General features: G+C 35.8%; 1 protein-coding gene across 9 annotated transcripts in view; it reads right to left on the minus strand.

Annotated features, from left to right (window-relative positions):
• The window catches only part of CUNH8orf34 (chromosome unknown C8orf34 homolog), a 394,040-nt gene that overhangs the window by 90,860 nt on the left and 276,287 nt on the right, over window positions 1–26,893 (minus strand). For all 9 annotated transcript variants that reach the window (XM_045063224.1, XM_045063225.1, XM_045063227.1 and 6 more), the window contains 2 exons: window positions 16,730–16,815; window positions 9,120–9,196 (listed from right to left, as the gene is read on the minus strand). In XM_045063224.1, the coding sequence (XP_044919159.1) occupies window positions 9,120–9,196; window positions 16,730–16,815 (163 nt within the window). The remainder of the gene's footprint in view (window positions 1–9,119; window positions 9,197–16,729; window positions 16,816–26,893) is intronic.

Here is a 26,893-nt window from a genome sequence, read left to right on the forward strand (position 1 = left end):
TATATAAGCAAATTAAATATTCTGCAGAAACCGACAGGTAGGTTCCTATATTCTGGCAAATGATATACCAAGCTTCTCTTAAAAGATCAAAACCTTAAACCTGTATTTAAAAATATATATGTAAGAAGGCATGCTTCAGAGCTATAGTTAAAAAACATCTGGTTATTGTATCATGGCTAAATTCTTTGATTTTGGAAAAAAAAGAATGAAAGTGAGGGCTTTATCTTTCTATATTAAAACATATTAAGTCATGGGGCGCCTGGGTGGCTCAGTGGGTTAAGCCTCTGCCTTCGGCTCAGGTCATGATCCCAGGGTCCTGGGATCCAGCCTCACATCAGGCTCTCTGCTCAGTGGGTAGCCTGCTTCCTCCTCTCTCTCCGCCTGCCTTTCTACCTAAATAAATAAATAAAATCTTAAAAAAAAAATTAAAAAAAAAAGCCATATTAAATTACAAGAACTAAAACAAAAATAGTATACAAGCCAACTGAGGCTGAGTCTCCACTTCCCAGATGGTAGAATGGTTAAGTGAGCACAGTCTGATTCAGACCACTTGGGGTAAATACAATACTGGCTCCCTGGCTGACAAACTGAGAAACCCAAGGCAAGTTATCACATCTTAAAGTTTAGTCTCCCTATCTATAAGCTGGATAATAATTAAGACCTATTGGCAAAGAGTAAGGGATAATGTTTATAAAATACTTGGCAAAAATTAAAATCAAATAAATATTAATTGTGATATTACTATACCTAGTAAATTAAGTGAAAAGAAAAAAATATATGCTAATAAGAAAAGGAAAGTTCTCAAAAGCAAAGGACAACAGCAAATTTTCTCTAAGAATATATTTAGATCTGAGCTTCACAATAATCACTAAAATGAACTCAAAATTAATAAAAGAATTTCAGGAGAAAATGTGAAGAACTTATAGGTAAATATTTATCAAATATTGGAAAGGGAAAGCTATGTCTAAAAAGAATGAAAGAAATCAGAAAAAGTACAGCTTCAGTATAATTTAAAAAAAAAAACTATCATAAACAACATTAAAAGGCAAAACGTTTTACTAAAAATATTTGCCAGAAACATAAAGTCATTATTTTTAATGCCTAATAAACACTGACAATTCAATAGGAAAAACAAATGCCCCAAAAGAAATATGGCCAATGGCAAAGAAAAATAATTCATAAAAAATAGAAATTACATGAGTCCAACATATAAATGTAAAAATTATTCATTAGTAATCAAAGAAATTTATTAGTAAATGAAGAAGTCTAACTTTAAGGGCCAAAAATGTTCCATTTTACATTATCAGTATGATAAATTAATTTTGTGAAATTTTGTATTCATTCATTTCATTTCATTTCATTCATTCTAAGAGAATACTTAACTCTGGTAAGACTTTGGGAGATTTCTTGTTAAAACAGCAAATGATTTTTTCTAGTTATGTATCAAGAACTTGAAATAGTTTATACTCTTTGACCTTTTTTAGAATCTAGCCCAAGGAAAACACTGAGACATTGATGATTTTGTGCATGGTTGGTCTCTAAAGCAATATGCCCCAGTCCAGAATCTCAGAAGCAATCCAAAGCGGTGATTTCCAGCCCTTTTCACCTCAAAACAAACATGGAAAATCATATTTGTACAACATACAGTGGGGCCTGGAATAGACTGCTTGCAGCTGAATGGGACTCCAAACAGTTACCAGGAGGACTGGGATGTCTGGAGCCTAACATATCTGTCACCAATTCATGAGCATCATCAGCCTGGGACAAATTAGTTGGTCATAACCAGCCTAAAACTCTAACATTAAATCAAACATAACAACTCTGTGTTATGTTTTGATGTGAAAATTAAAGTCCTAAACTTTATTTGTTTAATATTTTATTTTTTTGTCAGAGAGAGAGAGAGAGCAAGCACAAGCAGGGGGAGTTGGCAGACAAGGGCGGTAGCAGGCAGAGAGAAAAGCAGGCTCCCTGCCAAGCGAAAGAGCCCAGTGTGGGACTCAGTCCCAGGACCCTAGGGTCATGACCTAAGCCAAAGGCAGATGCTTAACCGACTGAGCTACCCAGACATTCCTAAAATCTTAAATTTTAAAAAGATAGGATATTTGGTCTGATACTAAAACAGGTAAGGCTGTGATAATTAGCTTTATGAAGAATTTTATGTGAGACTATTGTCATTATGTTATGGAAAGAAATGCGGAACGTAAAGTTGCTTGTCGGCCACAGTCCAAAATTTAAAATATGATATGACATATTTACTGATACACATGCTAAAAAATACTGGAAAAATAAAATGACAATTCTTTCTATGTTATGGGTTTTGGATTTTAAATTATATTCTTTGCCAGGCTTTCCGAAATTTGTACAATAAACAGTATTATATTTATAATAAACAAATTTGAAATAAAGAAATGTATAACAGAGATGCTGGAAAGTTAAACCAAATTATAACTTAAAAATATTTTGCACACTGGGGCTCCTGGGTGGCTCAGTTCTTAAGCGTCTGCCCTCAGCTCAGGTTATGGTCTTAGGGTTCCGGTGATCAAGACCACATCAGGCTCCCTGCTCAGCAGGAAGCCTGCTTCTCCCTCTCCTACTCCCCCTGCTTGTGTTTGCCTTCTCCCTGAGTCTCTCTCTGTCAAATAAAATCTTAAAAAAAAAAATAAAATTGCACATTGAATGTGATATTAATTTTGGTATTTTATTAACATTTGGAAATCTCTTTAAAAATCTGTGATGCTTGGAAAAGAAGCAAAAAGAGTTTATTGTCTTAAAAAGGGATGGTCATCCAATCTGACCCAAAAGTCAAGATCCTTTCAAACATAATTTCTAAAACAATTTTTTCCTTAATTGTCTTTTAATACATATCATGTTAGGTCAACTTAATAGCAGGAATATACCATATTTTTTTCAGTTTGAGTCAGCACATTCCTGAGACGCAGACTTTATGTGTGACTGCTTCTTATATAATAGGCAAAAAATGACCTTGGTCAGATCACTGTGGTTCAGAGGGAAAGGAAGCTCACAAGCTTAAGTTTCTTTAGGAAAGCTTAGCTTCTAATCATTTTTATGGAAATCTGCATTGGTCCCTTAGCTGAAGGAGAAGATGAACACATGAAAGAAAACCTTTCGTGAGGATCTTAATGTTTTTTCATCACCACTTAGTGACTGAATATTAATTTCATGTACTTCACACAAAACAGGCCATTCTAGCACATACCCAGCATAGTTCCTAATCAGAGTATACACAGGGGTTTTACCTCACTATACAAACATAACCTATATTGTTTTTTTCCTCTTCAGTCTATCTATATACCAATCAAATGAAATTTCTAGTAGCTGGCAACCATTTTAATAAAGAATTGGCAATAACTTCAAAATACTAAAAATGTCAGAAATGTATCTTCTCTTTTGCCCACTATGTTTATATGAATGAGAGGCCTGATCATGAATTGGGAATCTCAGGACATTAATAGCATGCTTTCCTATGTCTTTTGGGGTATTATATGTTTAGAAATCAACTTGTTCTACGTAGATGCACACTAGGGCACTCTTCCTTCCAACTACCTTAAAAATGAAAATGCAGAATTTAACTGATCCTAATAATTTCCTAATTTTACTAACAGGGAAACAGTGAAATTATGTAAAGAGACTGATTAATGACAAAAGTTACAATGTTTTCACATGTCTCATGTCATAATTTTATCCTTTTAAGCCATTTTTCTCCGATGCAAATGTGACATTTAGAAGTTACATTTTAAAAATTCATAGAAGTTTTAAAAAAATAATATTTGCATAGGTTTGGGCAAATATTTCCATCCTCAATGTGTTAGAAATCAACAGACCTGAAATGTCAAAAGGAAAAGTCTTACAAATTTCAAAACTTGGTCAGATAAATTTCCTACTATAGTACTTAAATGGAAACAGTTTTATTGGTGTCCTAGATCTGTGAGTTATAAAAGCCAAGCAAAATTCCACAGGCTAGAAGGAATAAGAAATGGTAAAAAACCTTTAGGGTTGAGCAAAATGTGCACTAATTGCTGTTCTGTAGCAGACCATTCATTGCTACAATTAGCGGCCGGCCATTTGTCAACATCATCTTTCAAGAGATGAAATCCACTCCAATTCATTACTTCTATTTGGTGAGGTGATAAGGAACATCAGTCTCTTTTCTTTTTTACTTTGCAAAGTACAAGTTGAGATGCGTTTCATCTTAATTCCATAAATGCCAGTTGGTGTCTATTTTTTCCACCCTGGGCACATAATGCAAAAAAAAAAAACTGTAACATGTTCATTAGCAAATTCATTCAACATTGCTTCCATTGACCAGATCTTTAAATCAGTTTCCAGAGAAATATAAACCTTCCAAACTCTGTGTAACAATATTTATTTATCATGAAACAATACTTGGGTATGAAAAAGAATTTAGAAGCTGTTTTACTGGAAAGATGTAAGACATCAAATTGAGAGAAGGATCAAAAGACAAAATTTCCAAGAGGAAGCTTGTGTGTAAGGTGGAATAAGACTAGTAAGAAACAAGATAGGCACCTGAGTGGCTCAGACTTGTTAAGTGTCTGCCTTCAGCTCAGGTCATGATTTCAGGGTCCTGGAATCAAGCCATCCATTGGGCTCCCCGTTCAGCGGGAAACCTACTTCTCCCTCTCCCACTCCTCCTGCTTGCGTTCCCTCTCACGCACTTGCATGCTCTCTCTCTCTCTCTCTCTCTTTCTCTCATTCTGTTAAATAAATAAAAAAAAATCTTTGCGTGCCTGGGTGGCTCAGTGGGTTAAAGCCTCTGCCTTCTGCTCAGGTCATGATCCCAGGGTCCTGGGATGCAGCCTCACATCAGGCTCTCTGCTCAGCAGGGAGCCTACTTCCCCCTCTCTCTGCCTGCTTCTCTGCCTACTTGTGATCTCTGTCTGTCAAATGAATAAATAAAGTCTTAAAAAAAAAAGTAAACTAGAAAGTAGAAGTATCAAAATTCATAAAGAAATGGTCTAAAGGTCCACGAAATGTTGTTACCTGTAGTTTTTACCTGGAAGTCGATGGTTACAACTCTTTTTATGCTTGTTGTTAAGTCAACTTGATAATTTTGTACTTTTATATCTTTTAAATGTATAAATGTCTTTTTTTTTTCTTGGCATGGCTTATAAGAGAAGAAATAAAGATCTTGGAAGGAAGAAATTGGATAAAAGAAATGACTCTTCAAGGAGACACATGCTATTTGGCTTGAAAATAGTGTGTAGATTCATAGAGTGGAGATAAAAAAAGGCATTTGTGCAACCCATATATTGTGAAAATCATGGGATTTCAGCAGATTACAAAATTTCCCTTAAATCTCAGCAATCAGTGCTCCCTGTGTGTAGTGGAATTCTTTTTTTAACATCATTCCTAAGGGCACTTAGGATTGGTTAAAAGAAGATTCCACACTACTAATTAACGATCAGACCAGGAATAGAAATACAGGTGGAACTCTTTCCTGATGTACATACTTCATTAGCAGAATAATTTTTTTTAAGTTAACAAAAACTATTTCACCTAATTTTTTCCATCAAAAAGAAATTCATTTAGGAACAATGTCCTTCCTATCAAAACTCTTTTCCAAATTTGTACATTAGTTGCCTGTGTTATTGGAAGTATGCAAGTAAATGTTTCTTTATCTTATGTCTCTTCCAATTACAGTTGTTATCAAAAGAGAATAGTATTTATATCTAACCCATATCTACTCATTTTTAACTTCATATTCATAGAATATCGGGAAAATGTGGCGTGTGTGGGAAATTTCAACATCAGACAATCAAGTCTCTACCTTATTACTTGTGAGTGAAAGTAGAAAGAATTAGTGAAGGAGAGAGAGAGAAAGAGAGGCCATCCACTTGTCCCTATATCACCAAACAAAACTTTTTATATAATAATCAACAAAGCACAATATTATGCATGCTTAAAAGTAATCAAAGTTTACCTCTAATCCTGAAAATTCCAGGATCCCCTGAGTTTCACTTTGAATTGTTCGTCAGAGGAATTTTTCCAAGCTGTGTTATTTATTATCCTTTTCCCTTTCCTTCCTCCTAATTTTAAGATCCCCCTTCTTCTCATGCTGCATTGGTTTCTCAGACTCCTTCAAAATTAAGGATCCAAGCAAGACTAGTCTTTTATGTTCCAAACTTATTGATCCTTTCCTCTCATAAAAAATTAGCTATTGTAGATGAATGGATAAGGAAGATGTGGTACACACACACACACACACACACACACAAACACACAAGAATATTACTCAGTCATCAAAAAAATGAAATCTTACCATTTGTAATGACATGGATGGAACTAGAGAGCATTATACTAAGTGAAATAAGTCCATCAGAAAGACCATTATCATATGATCTCAATCATTAATTTAAGAACCAAAGGAATTTAAGAAATAAAGCAGAAGATCATAGGGGAAGGGAGGAAAAAATAAAAATAAGACTAAATCAGAAAGGAAGACAAACCATAAGAGACTCTACTCTAGGAAGCAAACTGAGGGCTGCTGGAGGGGAGGGAGTGGTGGGAATGGGGTAACTGGGTGATGGTCATTAAGAAGAGTGTGTGATGAAATAAGCACTGGGTGTTACACACAACTCATGAATCACTGAACTCCCTCTGAACCTAATAATACACTATATGTTAATTAAAATTTAAATAAAATAATTTTTAAAAATTACCTGTCACAATCCAGTACCTTAAACTTCTCCTTTTTCATTATCTACTTAATCTAATGAATAATTTTATCTTTGACATTGGCTACTAATAATGGCCTAATTTTTAATTTTTCTATATTACTATTACTTTATTTCTATTTTTCTATATTTCAAAAAATGGCTTGTTTATTTGGGGGAAGATAAAAATGTAAATCTTAATGTTCCCTTTACCTCATTCAAATAGTCACAAAATATTCACAAAACATTTTAAACACGAATTAAGCCACTGGGGAAAACAGTTTTCAAGAGTCTGTTACCTACTTATTAATATCCAATACCCAACTAGGAAAGTTAGCAAATAAGACAGCATGTGTTGAAACTGCTCTAGATGGATTTCAACATTTGTGGCATGTTTATATTTTTACAGGATGTGACTCAAAATTTGCTTTGAAGTATTTTGCATTTCTTATGGTAATAAAGAAAAAAGTTCTGTTTTCTTCCATTTCTCCATTAATATTTAGATAAGGCCACAATTTTCTCTTTGATTTACCAAAAATACAATCCTAAAAAATATTATTTAGGGAATTAACATCTAAAATATCACCTGACTCTTTTTTTAATCCATGTTTTCTTTATGACAAAAGCAGCTGTTGTGTAGAAATTATGTTCAGGGTCCTGATAATAATTTATTTCTCCATGTATCATTTATATTCTGCATGCTTCCAAAAAGAATTAAATAGTTATTTTGACATTAAGTAGAATTGTAGAATTTTTAAGAACCCCAAATCTACTGAATGATAAGTGAAAACAAGTAAAATTGGCTTAGAACAAATTTTTGCTTTAGAAGCACTATGTGAGCACTGAAAAAAGTAAGTAAAAGTCTCTTACAATCAGCTTGAAATCACTAAGAAGTTTTCTTTCCCTCTTTGGCTTGTTATGTGTTATTAAGCAAGTCAAATACTATGGGCAGGATCTATCTTGATTTTAGAAAGTGATTAGGAAAAGAATCTGGTAGGATTCTTTTACATATGAGGGAGATACACAAACTTTGGTGAAATTCACAGAGGAATAAAAAAAAAAGGTTGGAAAAAGTAATGAATGAAACATTGTCACAACCTGAATGATGACATGCTTTTATCATCATGAGATTATCAAAACATACTGAATTTTACAAATGTCAGAAAGTTTCTTTAAAAAAGTTAAGAAAATCCCAAATTATAATCCAAAAATAATATTTGATCAAGTGCATACCCCATGACACTCTCTGATGTGGGAATGTTATCCGGAACCTTGGGCTTGGTTGAGGCAGAACCCACACTTTGCAAGGGAACTTGGCAAACAAAAATATGCTCAGAGAAAGTATCAAACATACTGAAGTCTTCGAAAAATGACACAATGTCAGAATTTGATGAAAGAACAGATTCTGTTTGGGCTGAACAAAAGTCTCAGATGAGAGATGCTAACAGCTTTTAATATCTGAAGATCACTTACAAGGAAGGAGAGAGGCCTCAGAAGAAAGAAATCCTGATACTTGGATCTCAGACTTTTGCCTCCAGAACTGTGTGAAATAAATTTCTATTATATAAACCACCCAATCTACAATGCTTTGTTACAGCAGGTCTAGCAAGCTAACACAGGTGATGCAGGATTGCCTAGTCATTTTCATAGCAACTCAAAACCTTTTATAAACTTTACACTCTGTATTCCCATGTTGATTTTATTTTTTGTGTTTATTCTTTTAACTTTAAATTTCATTGAAAATCTTAACCCAATGGTTTTTTTCTCAATATACTCCACTGAAGAGATCTAGTTTAACAAAAATATCACAAGGGCTTCACAACCAATAACAGCAAGCTTAAGTCATGTGTAAACTTTCAGGATATGCAAAATATTTAATTTTTATCAAGATGTGTATAGTTAATGAAGTTTAGGATGACAGCTCATAATCTTTCTGAATATTCATGTACACAAGCCAGCCATTAATCAAGTTAATCATAGCAGAGCGTATCTTTTTCTAACTCATTCAAATCATCTGCCCCTGGAGCCTCTGGATGGCTCAGTCGGTTAAGTGTCTGCCTTCAACTCACTTCATGATCCCAGGGTCCTAGGATGGAGTCCTGCATCTGGCTCCTTGCTTAGGGGAGTCAGCGTCTCCCTCTGCCCCTCTCCCTGTTCCTGCTCTCTCTCACTCTCTCTTGGTCTGAAATAAGTAAAATCTTTAAAAAAAAATTCTTCTGCCCCAATTGCTGATAAAGCTTAGTCCCGCCTTGCACTATAGCTGTTAACAAGCTAGTCACCTACTAATATAAGCACTCAGCATGGACTCACATTTGAAAATATTTTTTAATTTAAAGAATATATTTCCTATTCCTTTTAGATTTTCCTATTGGTAATATACCTTAGTTTAAGGAATTGAGAAAAAAGTAAGCAAATGAATGTACTTACATGTCTTGCTAATTTAGATGCTTTCTCAAATTCTTCACCCTCTTCCATTAGTGCTTCTTCAGTCCCGGGTAAAGAATCTATTTTTACAAAAAGAATGAATAATTGTTGTCACATATTGCTTACTGACTCTGTGATATTATGAGAAGGATATGAAAGTGGCCAAATTGGCACTTGAAAATCTTAGTGTTTTTGAGTTAAAACAAACAGTAGAATGCTGTTTATTTAATTTAAAGACAACATATGAAAATGTTAATTACTTCTAATTGAGAAGGACACGATGAAACAAAAAATGTATGACAGCTGCTGTTATGTTAGTCAGAGCAAGCCTGCTTTCAGTGTATGATTTAGCTTACTGTTGGAACTTTTATTGATGTCCATTTTCTGGCTTATAATTTTATGTTTATTTTATCTCTCAACTGTCTCTCTCTCTCTCTTTCTTTCTTTCTTAATTCCTTCCTTCCTTTCTTCCCTTCTTTTTTTTTCTGGCTACACAATTTAAGCACCAGTTTGTGTTCTCTCTATTAAATGGGGTGGCAAATTCTGAAAAGTTTGGGGAGATACATCCCATGAAATGATAGTGGGCTTTTCCATTTTAAGTATCAAGTGAGAAGTCATGATTAGTTAGCATGACTAGATTTGAGGAGTGGGTGAGTATTGACTTTCTAATACGTGAATAAAATGATGGCAGCCCTTTCCATATGTCTACTGAATTATGTTAATTATAACAACAAGGATTTCTAAGGGTTATAATAATTCTGCAATAAGGATGGATATATGGAACATTAGAAAAAGTCTGTGTTTTAATAACTTTCTATTCAAATTTCAAAATTGGGTTTCAAAAATCAGTTAAGAGGAAAGTATTTTAAACTACTGGAAACTTTTAAAATTTATTTCTTTATATTTATTAATATTTGAAAGAGCCATATGAATCCTTCAAGAAGACTTTCCTTCAGATTCACATACATATGGAGACAGATTTTTTCCACTGCATAAAAATGTGCACTCTGGAAAGAAAATCAAAGCATTAAATCCTTCAAAAGCTTAATGGTCACCTAAGACCGGAGAGACAGTGGAACGCTTAGTGCAAATCTATAATCATAGCTTTTGAACCATGGAGCTCTGTCTCTAATAATTCAGAGTTTTACATTCAAGAAAAAAAATTACTAAATCCAAGGGCACATAGTTTATCTAGATGTAAATGTAGATTTTTTTTTTTTTTAGAACACAGAATTCTTTCCAACATAAAGCTAACTTTTTTAGTTTAAAAAAAAACTTTAAAAAAACCTAAAACACTAAAAAAAAGTGTTTTTTTTTTAAATCTACATCTCAAGAAAGTATGTTCTTTGGGACATGGATACTTTCTTGAGATGTAGATAAATTTTACAATGTTACCTACCACCCTTCCAAACAGAATGATGACATCCAAAAGCAGCAAATTTTTGTTGATAAAATCAGGATAGATGATGAGAATTGTACCAGGATCAAAAATATTAAGTCATTTATGAAGAGTACTTGAACCCCTACCTACCAACACCCAGTTGTAAGGATGACAATACGGCGATTCTTTAAATTAGAGTGTATAAATTAGCATAATTTAAGTCCAGTAAGGCTGAATTATATTCTCTATAACTGTGAGGAAATATTAGTTTAATTTTAGTATTCACTCACAATCTTTTGTTTCACTTATGTATTAAAACTATTAAGTAGAATATTTACTTAATAAATAATATTAAAATGTTCTACTCTACATTACAAAGCAAATGACATATACAGAAAAACAAAATCAACTCTCTTGTGGATTTGTTGATTTTTTAAGTTAGAAATACTTACTATTCTCATGTTTTTCTCAATAAGTTAATGATTTTATTTATTTTTAAAGATTTTATTGACTTCTTTGAGAGAAACAAGTAGGGAGAGAGGAAGAGGCAGAGGGAGAGTTTGAGGCAGGTTCCCGGATGATCAGGAAGCTCTAAGCAGGGCTCTATCCCAGGACCTGAGCTGGTCATATGCTTGCTTAAAGGACTGAGCCACCCAGGCATCCCCAGTTGATGATTTTTAAAGAATACTGTCATTCTGCTTGGTTTTTCTTTTTCAATAGATTTTATTTATTTGTTTGAGAAAGACTAAGGGAGAAAGAGCACTTGGGGGGGGGGATGGGGCAGAAGGAGAGGGAGATGCAGACTCCTCGCTGAGCACCTAGCAGACTCTAGCACCTAGCAGACTCAAATCCCAGTACTTGATCCCAGGACCCAGAGACCATGACTGGTGCTGAAGTCAGATGCTTAAATGACTGAGCCACCTAGGCACCCCTGTCATGCTTGATTTTTAATGCATGTATGTACTAATTAATTCATCACCCACTTATTTTGTATTTGTATATTCATTTAATAATAAATAAATACCATATGCCAGGCATTTAACTTGGTGTTTTCAAAACAATTTGAGCAAGATAATTTTCTATGACTCTTTCTCTTTTGGAATATACTTGAACACCTTTACAGTATTAATTTTTTAAGAAAAATGAACATTTTTATAAAAGGAAGGTAGTGGTGACATTTTATGGTTTTACATTCTATTCTATTCTATTCTATTCTATTCTTGTTTTGGTTGAATTCTTCTTGGCTATTGATGCCATCCAGTGAGGTCCATTCAATTTAATGTAGAAAGATAATGGTGAAGTACTACCAGAATATTTGCAAAGTTACATATTCATACTAAAAGCTGTTAAATTGAAAGAACCCTTCTAAATAGTCCAAATCTAGGCCAGAATATCAATCTAATATACCTGTAGGGACAATAGATATCATGAAAATAAAATCTTAGTGTTTAATGCTTGGAAGAGTACATTGCATTTTTTAAGAATTCTGAATGCATTGCTTATTAACCATAATTGTTGGAGGCATATGTGTGAACTATTTTGCTCTATTTCAGAACAATTTCTTTATAAAAGTATACTTACCATACTTATATAAAGTATAAATAATTTTCAAAATACAAGCAAATCTTGTATTTTAAATTATAACTCTTTGAGCTTTTTTTTTTTTTTAAAGATTTTATTTATTTATTTGACAGACAGAGATCACAAGTAGGCAGAGAAGCAGGCAGAGAGAGAAGAGGAAGCATGTTCTCTGCAGAGCAGAGAGCCCAATGCAGGGCTCCATCCCAGGACCCTGGGATCATGACCTGAGCCGAAGGCAGAGGCCTTAACCCACTGAGTCACCCAGATGCCCAGCTTTTTTCAATCACATAGAGGGGGAAATAAGCATCTAAATTTCTCAAATATTAGAATTTATCTTTTCTTTTCACTTTAGAGAACAAGAAACCAAAACACAGAAAAACAAAGTAATTTTGTCAAAATCTAACTATCTGGCAGCACTGGGCTGAGAAACTTAGCTAACGCAATTGATTGGGCATCCTCAGGTAAGAACTTAGAAATGTGTAGGGTTTATCATAATGTTTAGCTCTATCCAACTTGTTTCTCTCATTAGTTTTACCTTTGCTGTTTATGTCACAACAGATTTTTTTTATGCAGAAAGTTATACCTATTTGTAGAAATATGTATGTTTATGGAGCCAAGCTCAATGTGGATGCACAGTTGACTTAAAATTAACATCAGCAAATTTGGATAATACCAAAAATATTTAATTACTGAATCTAATGATCTAAACTAAGTAGAAAAGAGTGTACTGAATCAGAAACTTAAATTTTGTAATTTGCTGATTAGGTTTACTAAAATGTGAATGCGAGGAATTCAGGATATAAACAGTTCAAGAAAGGAGCCTAATGAATATCCCCCCGCAATGGATGCAATTAAGTATAATCAGTGTATTAAGTATAATTTGTGATGATGCACTGTTAAATTTTCCAAAATATTTAAATCCTTACAATATTCAGTTATTATGCAAATGTGATTGCTGAAGGATATATATCTTCTTGGTGGATTAGTGGATTCCTGTGGTTTTGATAAAATTAAAAAACACTAATGGGCCAATAATGAAATAATATCTGCTTTTTGTCTAGTTTTATACCAGGCATGGTGCAGAAAACAAGAAAACCTCAAGAAGCATATAATCCAATTGAGCAAGAACAACACACAAGAAGTAATTCAAAAACTATTAAGGGAAAAAGAAGAGGAAAACACTGATGTGGGCTGGACATCAGGTACAATTGATGTGATCTTAGAGCACAGGATCTGAATAGACAGAGGGGAGGAGAAAGAATTCACTATGAATCAGAGAAGAATGGCTTAAGTAAAGGTACACATGCAAGACTATCCGTGAAAAGAAGCCAGTCTGATTCCAAACCTAGAGTGTCAAGGAATGGCCAACCCGGGTCCTCCATGTCACTAGTGCCACATGGTTCAACTTTCATTGTCAATGTTAAAGGTCTGCCATGGGTGTGTACCATCTCATTCCTACTACAAGAGACTTGAGTATAAAGAAACTGTTATCATTTCTTGTCTTGTGCTACACTATCATTGGTTCATGTTCCCACATTTCCTTTTGTTTTAAGATTTTATTTATTTATTTGAGAGAGAGAGAGAGACAGAGATAGTGACAGAAATAGCAAGACAGAGCACATGCTGGGAGGAGAGGAACAAGTAGACTCCCTAATGAGTGGGAATCCTGACACAGGGTTTGATCCTAGGACCCAGAAATCATGACCTGAGCAGAAGGCAGACACTTAACTGACTGAGCCACCCAGGTGCCCCAACACTTTGTTTTTTAATGTTTAATGTTAATATTTGACATTTAAGAAAAGTATAAATAGTTGACCCTCGAACAACACAAGTTTCAACTGCACGGGTCCTCTTACACATGGATTTCTTTCTATAAACACAGTGCAGTATTATAAATGTATTTTCCTTATGGTTTTCTTAGAAACATTTTCTTTTCTCAAGCTTACTTTACTGTAAGAATAGAGTATATAACATATATAAAATATGTTATATATTTTATATATATATATATAAATCAACTATTTATATTATTGGTAAGACTTCTGGTCAACAGTAGGCTTTTAGCAGTTCAGTTTTTGGTGAGTCAAAAGTTATACTCGGATTTGAAACTATGCAGGCATTTTTCATAAACCCTATATATATCCTATACAAGGACTTTCAACACAGGACCAACCCCTATGTTGGTCAAGGGTCTATTGTGTGTGTGTGTGTGTATATATATATATATATATATATATATGCATATATATATACAATATATTATATACATCTATACAAAGCATAATGATGAACATCCTTAAACTCTAACTTAAGAATTAAGTCATTTCCAATAACCTGCATATACCTGCGAGCACCTTTCTTATCCCATGTCCTTGCTTCCCCCACCCCTTAGGAAAACCACCATTTTGAGTCTTTCATTCCTTTCTTTAAATATAGTTTTATCACTTACGTATATTTTCCTAAAGAATATATTAGTTACATTTGCTAGTTTTGAGTTTTATAAAAACGGTGTTCTATGACTTACTTTTGTTTAATCAATATTATGCTTTTAAGATTCATCCAGTTGGGAGCTGTAACTCGCTCATATCAGATTGGGAGACTCACTGACATTTTCAGATCAGTTGCTTTAAATTAGCCACAGTGGTAGTATTTACATCATGGGAAGCATTAATCTTTACAAATCAGGTCTTTTGTGTTCAAAGAAAGAGTTGTTAACATTTGCCAGCACACCTCTGATTTCATTCATCCTCTGTGTGTATTTGGAATGCAGTTTTCTACAATGGGACAATTCTACAATGTATCCATTTTCCTGTCCGCCTGCTTGTCAACAAAGGTTATTCACATTTCATGGTACCTGAGACTTGTTTCTCTAAGATGTTCCCCCAGAAGTAGAGTTTCTGAGCTTTAGATTATGTGAATATCCAAGACTTTAAAATAATGGAAAACTGTTTACAAAATTGTTTATGCCCCACCTAGAGTGTATGAATTTCCTCTCTTCCCTGTCTTCACCAGGACTTACTTTTGCCAGATTTCCTAATTAATACAGAAACAAGGGTAGTAAAACAGCATCTCCCTATGGTCTTCCTTTGCTTTTCTTTGATTACTAAAGTAGTCAAGCATTTTTCATATGTTCATTTGTCATTTGTGTTTCCTTTTCTGTGAAATATCTGTTCATATCTGTTATTTATTTTTCTATTGTTTGTTGATCTTTATTAAATTATATATTGATTATGTATTCTAAATATTAATCCTTAATCAGTAACAAATATATTGCAAATGTATTTTGCTATTTTGTGGCTGATTGATTCACCTATTCTTTTTATCTTTTGATGAACAGGAGTTTTTAACATTCTATAGTTGACTTAATTTTTTGGTTATGTTTTAGGATTTTTTTTTTTACTTTTTTAATAAGTCCTTCTCTATCCAAATGAAGGAAAATATTTTTCCATAGCTTCTTTTCTAATTATCCCAACTGGATGTACTGATTGCATCTGGCCAGAACGCTCAATGATGAAACAGTGATAAATCTTAGATGTCATTGTCATGGCATTATATGTACTTTTTTATTTACATAGGAAACATTCCGAAGTGCCCTGACATTAATGTAATGTATGGGTTTTTTTTAAGATTTTATTTATTTATGAGAGAGAGAGAGAAAGAGAGAGAGAGAGTATGAGCAGGGAAAGGCGAGCAAGAGGGAGAAGCAGACTCCCCACTGAGCAGGAAGCCCTACATGGGGCTTGATCTTGGGACTGCAGGATCATGAGCTGATCCAAAGGCAGATGCTTAACCCACTGAGCCACCCAGGTGCTCCTTAAATATGCTGTGTTAAGGGTTTTGAATTGTGTCCTACAGAAAACAGGATAAAAGAAGCAGCTTTATTTTTAGAAAGATAATAAACTAAAAAGATTAGATAGTACACGGAATACCTATTTACAGGCTTGTTCCAGTAGGCAGAGAAAAAGGACAAAAGCACAGAGGTGGTGTCAGGGAAAATGAAGAGGAGAGGAAATTCACTGCCACGATTTGATACCAATTTAATGTAGGGCTGAGAAAGAGGAAGGAAAATCAAATATGGTGTTGACATTTCTGCTGAAAGTCGAGGGGATCTATAATGTGAAAATGGGAGTAGGCAATGTAAGTTACCAAAACAAGTTGCAAGTAGTGACAAAATTTGGGGAGGAGCCAAAATATAGTTGACCTGTTTCTACCTAAATCGGGCACAGACATTACGAGGCTGCACCTGAGAATCCATACGTCTTGCTTCCTTTTCTCCTTTGTCCTTAACCTTCTGACACACAGCCCAAGGGAGAGGTGGATATATGACTAACTGTTACCATGACCTGGAGCAGGGCAAGATGTTTGGTTTCATTTTGTTTTTCTTTCTTTTTTTCTTTCTTTCTTTTAATTTATTTATTTGACAGACAGAGATCACAAGTAGGCAGAGAAGCAGGCAGAGAGAGAGAGGAAGGGAAGCAGGCTCCCTGCTGAGCAGAGAGCCTGATGCGGGGCTTGATCCCAGGACCCTGGGATCATGACCTGAGCCAAAGGCAGAGGCTTTAACCCACTGAGTCACCCAGGCGCCCCTCTTTCTTTTTTAATCTTCAGATGCCATTCAAATATAGTAAATATTGTTGGATTTAAAACTTACCCAAAGAATCTGGGACTATTTCATCTGGAGAATGCAGTGCTTGAGATGTCTCCTCTGTCCTTTCTGCCAGGTTGTCTCCTTGAAGCCTACATAATTAAAAATGGTCATTGAAACCTTGAATAATGTGGAATTGTGAAACATGAACTATATACTACTGGGGATGTGACTATGAACTTTTACTTAAAATCAGACATCCTTCTTCAAAGGAGAAATAAAGGTTTACGAAAGCCTTTGTCATAGAGTGTTTTTGTTTTTCTAGCCTTTAAGGAAACGAGTCTTTCCTCATCTTCTTTTTATACACCTGGGAATATTAAGTCAGGCAGAATCTGTTTTTCTTCTTAGCCTCACTAGAGGAAGGTTTATAAGCAAAGGTTTTCATTAAAACTGTAATGGGGAAGTGAGTGGAAGAAAAGCAGAAGTCTAACACAGCGGGCTCTCCTTACTTCTGGATCCCATGGCATGAGAGGGCTTCCATGGTTACATAGAGGTTTATTAAACACAGTTCTCCAACCAAACTTGAGCTTAAATGCCTACAGGTCAAGGTAAGTCTCAACAATGGAAGTTAAGATTCCTAATCTATGTGATTCCCCAGGGTTCTCATAGACACCGGGTCTTCAAGAAGGGAAGACATGGGTACTTTCTGGACAATATATTTCTGAACGTTCGTGTCCACCTTGAAATAGTGAGACTAGCGATATCTAATTCAAACAGTCTGGATTTATTTTGTATTGTGAAATCACCCTAGCAGGGGAGATAGAGCTTATTAATAACTGCTGGAACTCTGTCCTAACAATAAGCTCTGCTAATATTGGAGGACAATATATCAAATAATCCAGAGATTGGAAGTTTCTATAAGTACCCTTATTTTTTTCTTGCATTTAGCTGATGGCAAGTGCTCTCATGGGAGAATATTAATAAATGCATAACAAATAGTATTAATATTTTTAAAAATACAAACTCAAGTACAATTCATAACTGTACCAGGCTCAGAAGTTAAACTCTTCAACTGTTTTACATCTTTGCTTTTATATGCCACAGTAGAATCACATACTAATTTGCATTTTGCTTTTATATATTCAAGCACATATGTATGCCTCTTTATCTTTTGTGTAACTATAAATACTATAAATTATGTTTTCATCTTTATTCTTCTAATACTAAATTAATATTAATATTAAATTCTGCACATTTTTTACATATATATTAATAGTTACCTATTCCCTTCTATATATAAAACTATATTTACTGTATTATATAAGCAAACTAAAGAATTCTCAAGAGTAATTTCCTGATAGTCATAACACTTTTTGGTCAAATATGTATAATTTATACTTTTTTAATTGATTTTATACTCTGGATTAATTTTTTAAAAGTTTACTTTGAAAGAACAATATCGCCTTTAAATGATTTAGATACATACTTCTCAAATCTGTCTAATCATTTATTTTGTTTATTTCTAATAATTAGAATAAATACTTCACTAGTCTGCAATATCAAATAGTCTTTTCACATTTCCTTTGTCTATGACCATTTCATCAAATTTTCAAAGAAAGAAAGTATGTAGAAATATGAGATACTGAAAGGCATAAGCAAAAATTATCATAAAAAATTGACAAAGAACTCCAACACATTTGGATATTTCAAATTAGATTAAAAACCTAAATGGAAGCTAAATCCCCAACAAAGGCAGAAGGAAAGAAGCAAAAAATAAAAACTAAGTTGTAAATTTGTTTTTGCTCATGGCAAGCTTCAATAAGAAAGATTTATTTTTTATTTATTAGTATGCTCAGTAATAAGCCTAATGTTGAAGAGATGTAAATAAATTACAAATGATCCTGATTTCACAGACTTCCCAATTTAGCTGAGTCAAAAAGACAAACAGCCACGAAAGCAACTCAACAAATTGGGTGGCCTTGAAGCTGGCTCATCTTCATCCAAATGCTGCCCTCCAGATACCATAAGAGTTGGATTTACCGTGACTTGGCAGCAACTCCATCAAGGAATGCCTCACAGCCCTGCCATCCTTGAGTGCTCTGCCAAGGTTTCCCAAACTGGAATCCACACAGCACTACTTCTGTAAGAGGTTAATAGGCACTATGCAAACAAGGGTTATGTGGGCAAGTCCGGGAAATACAGTCTTACTAAAAGTTAATTTTTTTTTTCCCCCTTACACTACAAGAGTTGTACTTATACTCCCAAACCTTTTCTCTTTGCTTTCTAAAGCTCCTTTTCCATTTTAAACAGTCTCTCATATTCTCAATGCCTAAATAAAATGCTTCCTGCTCTGCCTTGTCACCATTGAAACCCTTTTCTAAGAATATTACAACCTTTTTTTTCCTCTGAGAACATGAGAGTTCCTCCTCTCCAAAGGAAGCTGCCTAATCCCTTGACCTCAGATAACACAGGATTAGAAATATTCACCTTCTTTCTTTCTGCCTGTGAAGACTTTGCTCAGAATCAAAGTTTTGTTCTTTACCTCAAGCATCATTATCACCTTGAATGATTTCCATGTCCTTGTGTATCTACCCACTAATTTCAAAGTCTCTTGATCCCAGATCTGGAGATCTTCCCTTCTACCTCACCTTCCCTTGCCCAAGGGCAGTTAACCCAGAATTCCTCCATGTCAGCAATCTTTAAGTCCAATGTTCTGTTCTCTGACAAAGAACTCGCCTCCTTTAGGCTCTTTCACAAACTCACTGTTCTTAACATTTTCTCTTTAGTCAAATATGGATCCCTATTTCTATTTTCTCCCTCGCCTCCCTTCATTCCAGTTCTGCCCTACTCAGCTGGGTCTTGTGGTCTCCTCAGTTCCCATGCACCTATATCCTCCTGTCATTACTGACCAACCAGACCCCAATTCCATATTAATCCATCATTTTTCTACACGTTTGCCCCTGGAGCAATGCAGGAGAAAGTCGGACACTCTAGGATTTGTGAGTACAAGTCAATGGTCTCCAACATTGAACTCTGGCTTCTTGGCTTCCTGGTTGTCTTTCTTCCATTCCTTTCAAAGTCTTTACAAAACTATTATCTCTTTTTTAGGTCCTCTAGAAAAATGATATATTAAGGAAGAAAGATCTGCTACTCTTCCTCGCATAGCACCTACAGAATTATCTTCAACCCAGCCACCTTTCCAATTCACAAGGGGTGAGACCCTCTCTCCAGTGTAAGGTTCAGACAATCCATTTAGGCTGGTGATTTGGATCCCCTCCTCTCATCTCTTTTGGACCTCAATTTATTTTATCCATTACCATTCATTCTGTTCATTGCCATTGCTCATTTTCCACAGTGCAGAAGCAAGTTCATTTCTCTTTCAGCCTTAAAACACACACACACACACACACATAGACACACAAAACAAAATCCCTCTCATAATTATCTCAAACATCTAACTGTTGCTTTTTCTTGCTCATTTTTCTCTGAGCCAAACTCTCTAAATAGTCTTCATTCATTGCCTTTGCTTCCATAGTTTTCACTCATTCTTCAGCCTATTTTAATTTGGTCTGTGTCTCTGCCATTCTGAAATGACTGTCTGACCTATTTGCCATATAAAACAGAAAATTTTCATACCTCATATTTATGTCACTTTTAACTGTACTTTGTATGAATATTCTTTACCCACTCTCTTACACGGTCTCTCTGAATCAACTCATCTACTCGTGGTTTTAATCACATATAGATTGACATTTGTCAGATCTTTCTCTTGAGTCCTCAGCTCAAGATTGGTATAGCCAAAGTTTTGTAGGACATTTTACTTGGATACACCAAAAGCATCACAAAGGCAGCATGTCCAAAAACAAACTCATTTTCATCAACACCCTGTCTTGCTAATCAACCCCGGTGTTGTTAAGTATACCTCCTAAGGAAATTTTCTGAATCCATCACTTCCTCTCTGCACACTCTATAAGTTTGCTGCTCATTTTTATTCACCTAGATTATTACATAGTACCCCCACTGATGGTCTTACTTAGAAACTTGCCCCTCAAAAATCCATTTTCCATATGGCTACCAGAATGTTCAGAACAAATCCAAACATATTACTCTTATGATTTAAATATTTTAGTGCAAGAGATCTTAACATGAGTATTTTTAGAGAGTCTGTGGGCAGGTTTTAGGGGAATCACAATAATTCACAATAAATGGAATGAAAAAATTTTGGCAGATGTGCTCTTTTTGGACAGGGAGACAGTAACTTCAACCAGATTTTCAAAATAATCCTTGACTCAAAAAAGTTTAAGAACTACCATTTTTGCGGGCTTCTCATCACCTGCAAGATGAGTTATGGTTTCCTTACCAAGTCATTTGAGTCTCTCTATTGCACAACCCCTACCTGTCTCTGCAAATTCATCGTCTTTGACTTCATACTCCATAAACTCCACTTCTTTTACTTTTTTGCAGATATTTTGTTATTAAGTCTCTGGACTATTATATAATTATCTCTGGCATAGCTTACTTTCCCCCTTTTTACTATTTGGATTAATCCTAGTTTTTCATTCTAGAATCTCTTCAGAATTTTCTCTTCCAGAAGTCTTAGCACCTATGCAAAACTTTACCATTTCTCTTGCTTCACTATATTCTAATTGTCTGTTTAGATGTCTGTTTGTCCATATACTCCAAGTGTCTTGAAGGCAGGAATTTTATTTTTCATGTTTTTATGTTCCTAAAACCTAGCTTAGGTTGAGCTTGCTACATTTTAAGTTCTGAAAGAGATTTCCTAAGGCATTTTTTAATGATTAGCTCACCCTGGAGATAAGGACAAAAAAACAGGGCATGTCCTATATATGAGGAATTTTCTACAGCATCCTCTAATAATAGAGTTTCATTTCCTTGAAAAGAGGTAACACTATCTGGTGGATATTTAAGGTTAAGCACTTCTTAACCTGGTTGGACTCAATGCAGAACATGAGTCAGAGGCTTATGTGCTAGTGCTTGTATGATCGGGGGGGCAGGAGGGAAGGACATGGGAGTAAAACACTAATGGAGAGAAAGCCAATAAAATATGTGTTAGTGAACCAGCCCTTGTACAGATGGCTGCCACACAATCCCACAAGAATTATGAGGATCCTTACAAAATGTGTCCACTTGAAGAATGAAAGTGTAAAGAATTTTCCATAGGCTTCTGGTCAAGTGTGGTCCTTGAGTACTGATAAACCTGACCCTATAAATTGTATATACAGTAGTATTGAGTGATTCTTATTGGTCATCCCAGGGCAGGAAATGAGATGCAAAAGATACTAGCAAAAGTGGGATGCTAAAGATTACAATGGCACAAAGCTGGTTGCTACAGTTAGGAATATGTGAAGATACGGTTGCTAATAAGTATTTGAGATGACATACAAGTGGGGCTAATAACAACAGTAAATGTGTTTGGCTTTAAAACTAATCAGTCAGATTTAATTTTATATTGACCAATGAGACCTGATTAGAGGAAATGCTATTATTATACCTATTAGTAAATTCTAGCTCCAAGTTTCTGAGTCAACAATCATTGTCCCTTGACTCGGGTTTTTTGTTTTTTTTTTTTTTTTTAAGATTTTATTTATTTATATGACACAGAGAGAGGGAGAGGGAGAGAGAGTAAGAGAGAGTACAAGCAGAGGGAGCAGTAGGCAGAGGGAGAGGGAGAAAGCAGGCTCCCTGCTGAACAGGGAATCTGATGCAGGGTTAGATCCCAGGACCCTGAGACCATGACCTAAGCCGAAGGCAGACACCTACGGAGCTGCCTAGGTGCTTAACTCAGTCTTAGTAGTGACAAAAACAATGAAAGATGGCACCCTAAGAGACTGTTGTAATATCTATCACAGAGCCTATCGTAGTACCAGGCACCTGTATGTGATCAATAGGAATACTGATCAGTGTAATGTAATCAAATGCAATGTAATGTAAATGTTATCAAAAAGTCTCTGGGTCTTATAAAATTGAGTTAAGGTAGATGGACCAGTCAAGAGAAAGAAGACTGACGCTCATTTAGAAGACTGGTAGCTACAGCAGTAGTTCAAATTTTGCTTATTTGCAGATATTTTGAGATTCAGTTGATCTCAAAGTCTCATTCTGTATGAAGAAGCAAGGAAACCAAAAACAGGGTGAAATAACAGCTCAGTCCTAGCCCAAAATGGTCGGTATCCATTCAGAGCAGGAAGTTTTGAATACTGTATGCAGCGGGAGAATAGAAAAGATAATAAAGATGATTAGGGCCTCTTCTCTTATTTACTTCAAAAAAATCCAAACAACTTGAAAGGGAGAAATAGTTCCCTTTCCTTTAAATCTCCAGTATTGTCAATCCAGTTGAATTATGTGATGTGATGAGAGAAGATTCAAATAAGTGAATTCTTACTTTTTCACTTTGGCCTAGAAGACATTCAAACTTGTGAGCAGCCATCTTTCTGTTATTTTATCATGCTATCCATGATGTGTTTTAATCTTCCTTGAAATCTTTCTGGAAGAAAGTAGTATCTAACTATAACTAGAATGGGAATTTTTCCAATGTTTTCTTGAACCAAATTGAATATACTATGATATGCACGAAATTAAATGCCAAGCTAACATTTCTAGCCTATATAGTTCAGAGGACATGATAAACAAAATCTGGATTAACTGGAGAAGCATTAAGGGAGTAAGGGGTATTTGAACTGAGCTTTGATAAAGCTGAAATATGATTAGGCAAAAAAATAAAAAAAGAGAGAGAGAGAGGTATAGGGTATAGCTGGGGATAGATGAAGCAGGACTTTCTATAATGTCATCTAGAAATTTGATGTTGAAGTACCTAGTCTTCCTTCCTGATGAAAACGGAAGCCAGTGGAGGGCTGAAGCAGAGGGACATGATCAGACTTCCACTTTGAGAAGCATGTGCTGCGTTGAGCATAGACTACAGGGGGGCACGCATGGAAGCAGGGAAATTCTTTAGGAGGTAATTCCACTGATTTGTTGAGAGCTGAGCATGGCGTGCCTAGGGGTGTCAGTGGAGGTGAGGGTAACAAGTGGATGGATTATGAATAAATTCTGTAGGTGGAGACCAATGGTATACCCAATCAAGGAGATTTGGGGTGGGGAGAGAGAAAGGAATTAAAAAAAAAATGTTGTCATTTTTCTGTCACGAGCAACAGAAATCATCATGTTGCCATTTGCTGAGATAAGGAACACTGAGGGGAAAGCAGATCTATTGGGGATTAAGCTGGGGACATGGAAGTGTAAATACATTTTGGACATGTAGGTAATGGTATAGAGCAGCAGCTAGAAGTCCATGTAGAGATGCTGAAAAGATTGCATGGAGCTGTGGAGGGAAGCTTGCCCTTTCTGGATTCTAAAACCTCTACAGAGGACTTCAGAATATAATACACTACATTTAGGTCAGCTGTTTTGAAGAATATGATATCCTGAGATAATATATCATAATAAATGTCAATTAGAGCAAGTAAACCACAACAAACAGTTCTAGTTTTCAGAAATTTTGAACCATTTTCTTCAAATGGTAAAAATTAACTCATCTTCCCCCTTCAAAGTATGCTTTTAATTCACAAAACCTCTTTTGTTAAATCAGTCACCAGTCATTTCCAAGTCTCCTTCTAAACATTAATAGTCCATTTTAAGATTCCAGTATGTGTCTCCAGAATTATTTTTTGAGAAAAATTCTAATGACTTATTGTCACTCACTCACTTTTGACTTCTTAAAAAAGCCCAAATTGTCATCAACATCAAAAATTTATTGGGGATCTTCAAAGGCCAAGCTCTTCACTGAGCCCTGAGCCCACAATCTGGCAGGAGGTCTACATGGATTTGCATGGTCTTTCTAATTTCTTTGCAAGCTTTTGTGAAGTCAGAAATCGGGCCTGAGATTCCTGACATTATCAGGGCCTAATATATTCCCTTACCTTTGTGCCCCCTCAAATAACAACGTAATTTGAATGGTATGTCTCTGAATTCACTAAACACTTAACCGTAATTCCTTTTCTGTCCCCTGGCTGCTGCCCTGTGGAACTTTGCTGCCCTCCTCCCTAAGTTTTTCACGGAATTACCTGGACATTCTTCCTCCCATATTCCCTTCCAAACCATGGACACAACCCAGCATTCTCCCTTAGCCCTGTCCATTCCAATCTGACCCTCTGGTGAATGGTCTGCTTCCTATGACTTGGGCCCTTAGACACCATCTTGGACATGACTCCTCAGCACCCTTCTCTGGACCCCCAACACAGATCGACCTCCCAGAGCTTCCATCAAATACTCCTTCCAGCAGTCTCTTGATTTCCCTTCTTATTTTAGCATAGTCATTTAAAAATCTTCCCTCATCCATCTAAGGTACTCTTGTTCGTTTTTGCCTCTGGCTGTTCAGGTCACATGAGGATAAGTAACAATGCAGCAGGATGAAGCACCTTTTTCCTGAAAGCAGAAGGCAGTGGAATAACATCCTCCTTCACCAGAGGGCTTCCCTTAAATATGGCTTTGTAAATTCTCTCGCTTGTTCGCAAGAACCTCTGAATGTGAACCTCTAAAATAGAATGATTGATGGTAACACAGAGATAAAAACCGTGCTCTTTCCTGCTAAATTTTCCTTTTAACTTTCTATCTCCCGAAAATGAGCTATGGGTCTGCAAACTCTCTGTAGAAATTCTCTAATCAAATGTAGAGCTCTCTCTTGGGGGGGGGGGTTAGAGGAGGGGGGAATGGGTGTATTGCAGACAAGTAGTTGCCATAGCTGGCCTCTTATCTGGGCTCTAATTACCCTCCTGGCAGAGGCTTAAGAATTCAAAGCTAAATCTGAGGAAAGCACGCGTGGAAAATAGATGCTTTGTTTTCAGTCTTCTCTGCTTTATCTCAACTCAAAGGTAAAAATGTCAACACAAAGTAAGCTGGAGGAGATCAGGCACCAAGCAGGATGGATTCTCAGACACTCTGGGACTACTAGACAGTTCCCAGGCAGATGTGACCAGAATGTGGGCCACTGACTCCCACACCTTGGCCAGATTGTTAAACACAAGAAGGATGGCATCAGAGGCCCTCCAACTTGTCCCAAATCTGAGGCAGCCATGAGAAAGGATTAAAATCAAATTGCCAGATGGCTCTGGAGCTAATGAAATGTCTAGAGAAAGCAGCCAAATGCAGAAGGTCTGAACTAGAGGCAGCTCTGGGCATTGGAGAACCATTTTTAAAATCTATCGAAACAGAAATAGGCAGTTAAGGTGCTTATTTGACTTTGTAGACCTGTGGTTCTCAGTTTCTGGTAGACTTCCCTAGAGAACATTAAAACCCAGATTGCTAGGCTCCACCTATAGAGTTTCTGATTCAGAAGGTCTGGACTACAGCCCAAGCATTTGTTTCTGTGAAGTTCCCAGGTGAAGCTGATACTGAAGGCCAGGGGACTGACCTCTCTGCGGTGCCTCCATTCTTCACAGCTATGCAAGGACATGCCCCCTCTCCCCCGCCCCCACAAACATTCTCAGGTTGTCCTAGCGTTGCACCATACTGGAACTCCAAAAATAGAGAAGGATCTACCAGGTGATGTTAGTATTTTCCTTTCTCTAACTTGCTGGGTATTGACTTTTTTAGCTGAACACTAAATTTTATTCCCAGGTATATATGATTCCATCTTATATTCATCTCTTCCATAATAGAAGTTAAAAATCCAAGTTGGATTCCTCTTGAGCTCAGGATGCTATATACTTAGCCTAAATCAGAGAATTGCCTGGTCAGCAGGCATCTAACTCAGCAGCAGCTGTGAGAGGTCTTTTTAAAGAACCGATTTCTAACAGGTTGAAAAATGAGATTGTATGGGGAGCCAAAACACCCTTTTGGAAAACCACCAAAACTTTTGTTCCTTCTTTAGGCATTCCTTCCTTTAATCAGAGTACCAAATCAGAGTACTTTACTCACAGTACCAAAACAGAAAGCTGCCTCACATATGTACCTCACAGAAGACCATACCTCTTTCCTGTATCCCCTGGAAGCATCTGTTAGATTGCTGAGTTCTTCTGTAAGGAGCCAGTGTCTCTCCCACTCTCTAGTACTTAAAAACAAACTCAACCCTGTCAGGCTTTTTTATGCTATAGTGCTGGTAGAGACAATGTATCTTGCTGCCTTAGACAGTTTGTGTTCCTTTTTTTTTTTTTTTTTTTTTTCCTTTCTCTATTTCACAAAATTTGGAATAATTAGAATTCAGTTGTGGTAACTAGT

This window comes from Mustela putorius, unplaced genomic scaffold (assembly GCF_011764305.1).
Source record: "Mustela putorius furo isolate JIRA1106 unplaced genomic scaffold, ASM1176430v1.1 tig00003846_pilon_pilon_pilon, whole genome shotgun sequence".
NCBI classification, from domain to species: domain Eukaryota; kingdom Metazoa; phylum Chordata; class Mammalia; order Carnivora; family Mustelidae; genus Mustela; species Mustela putorius.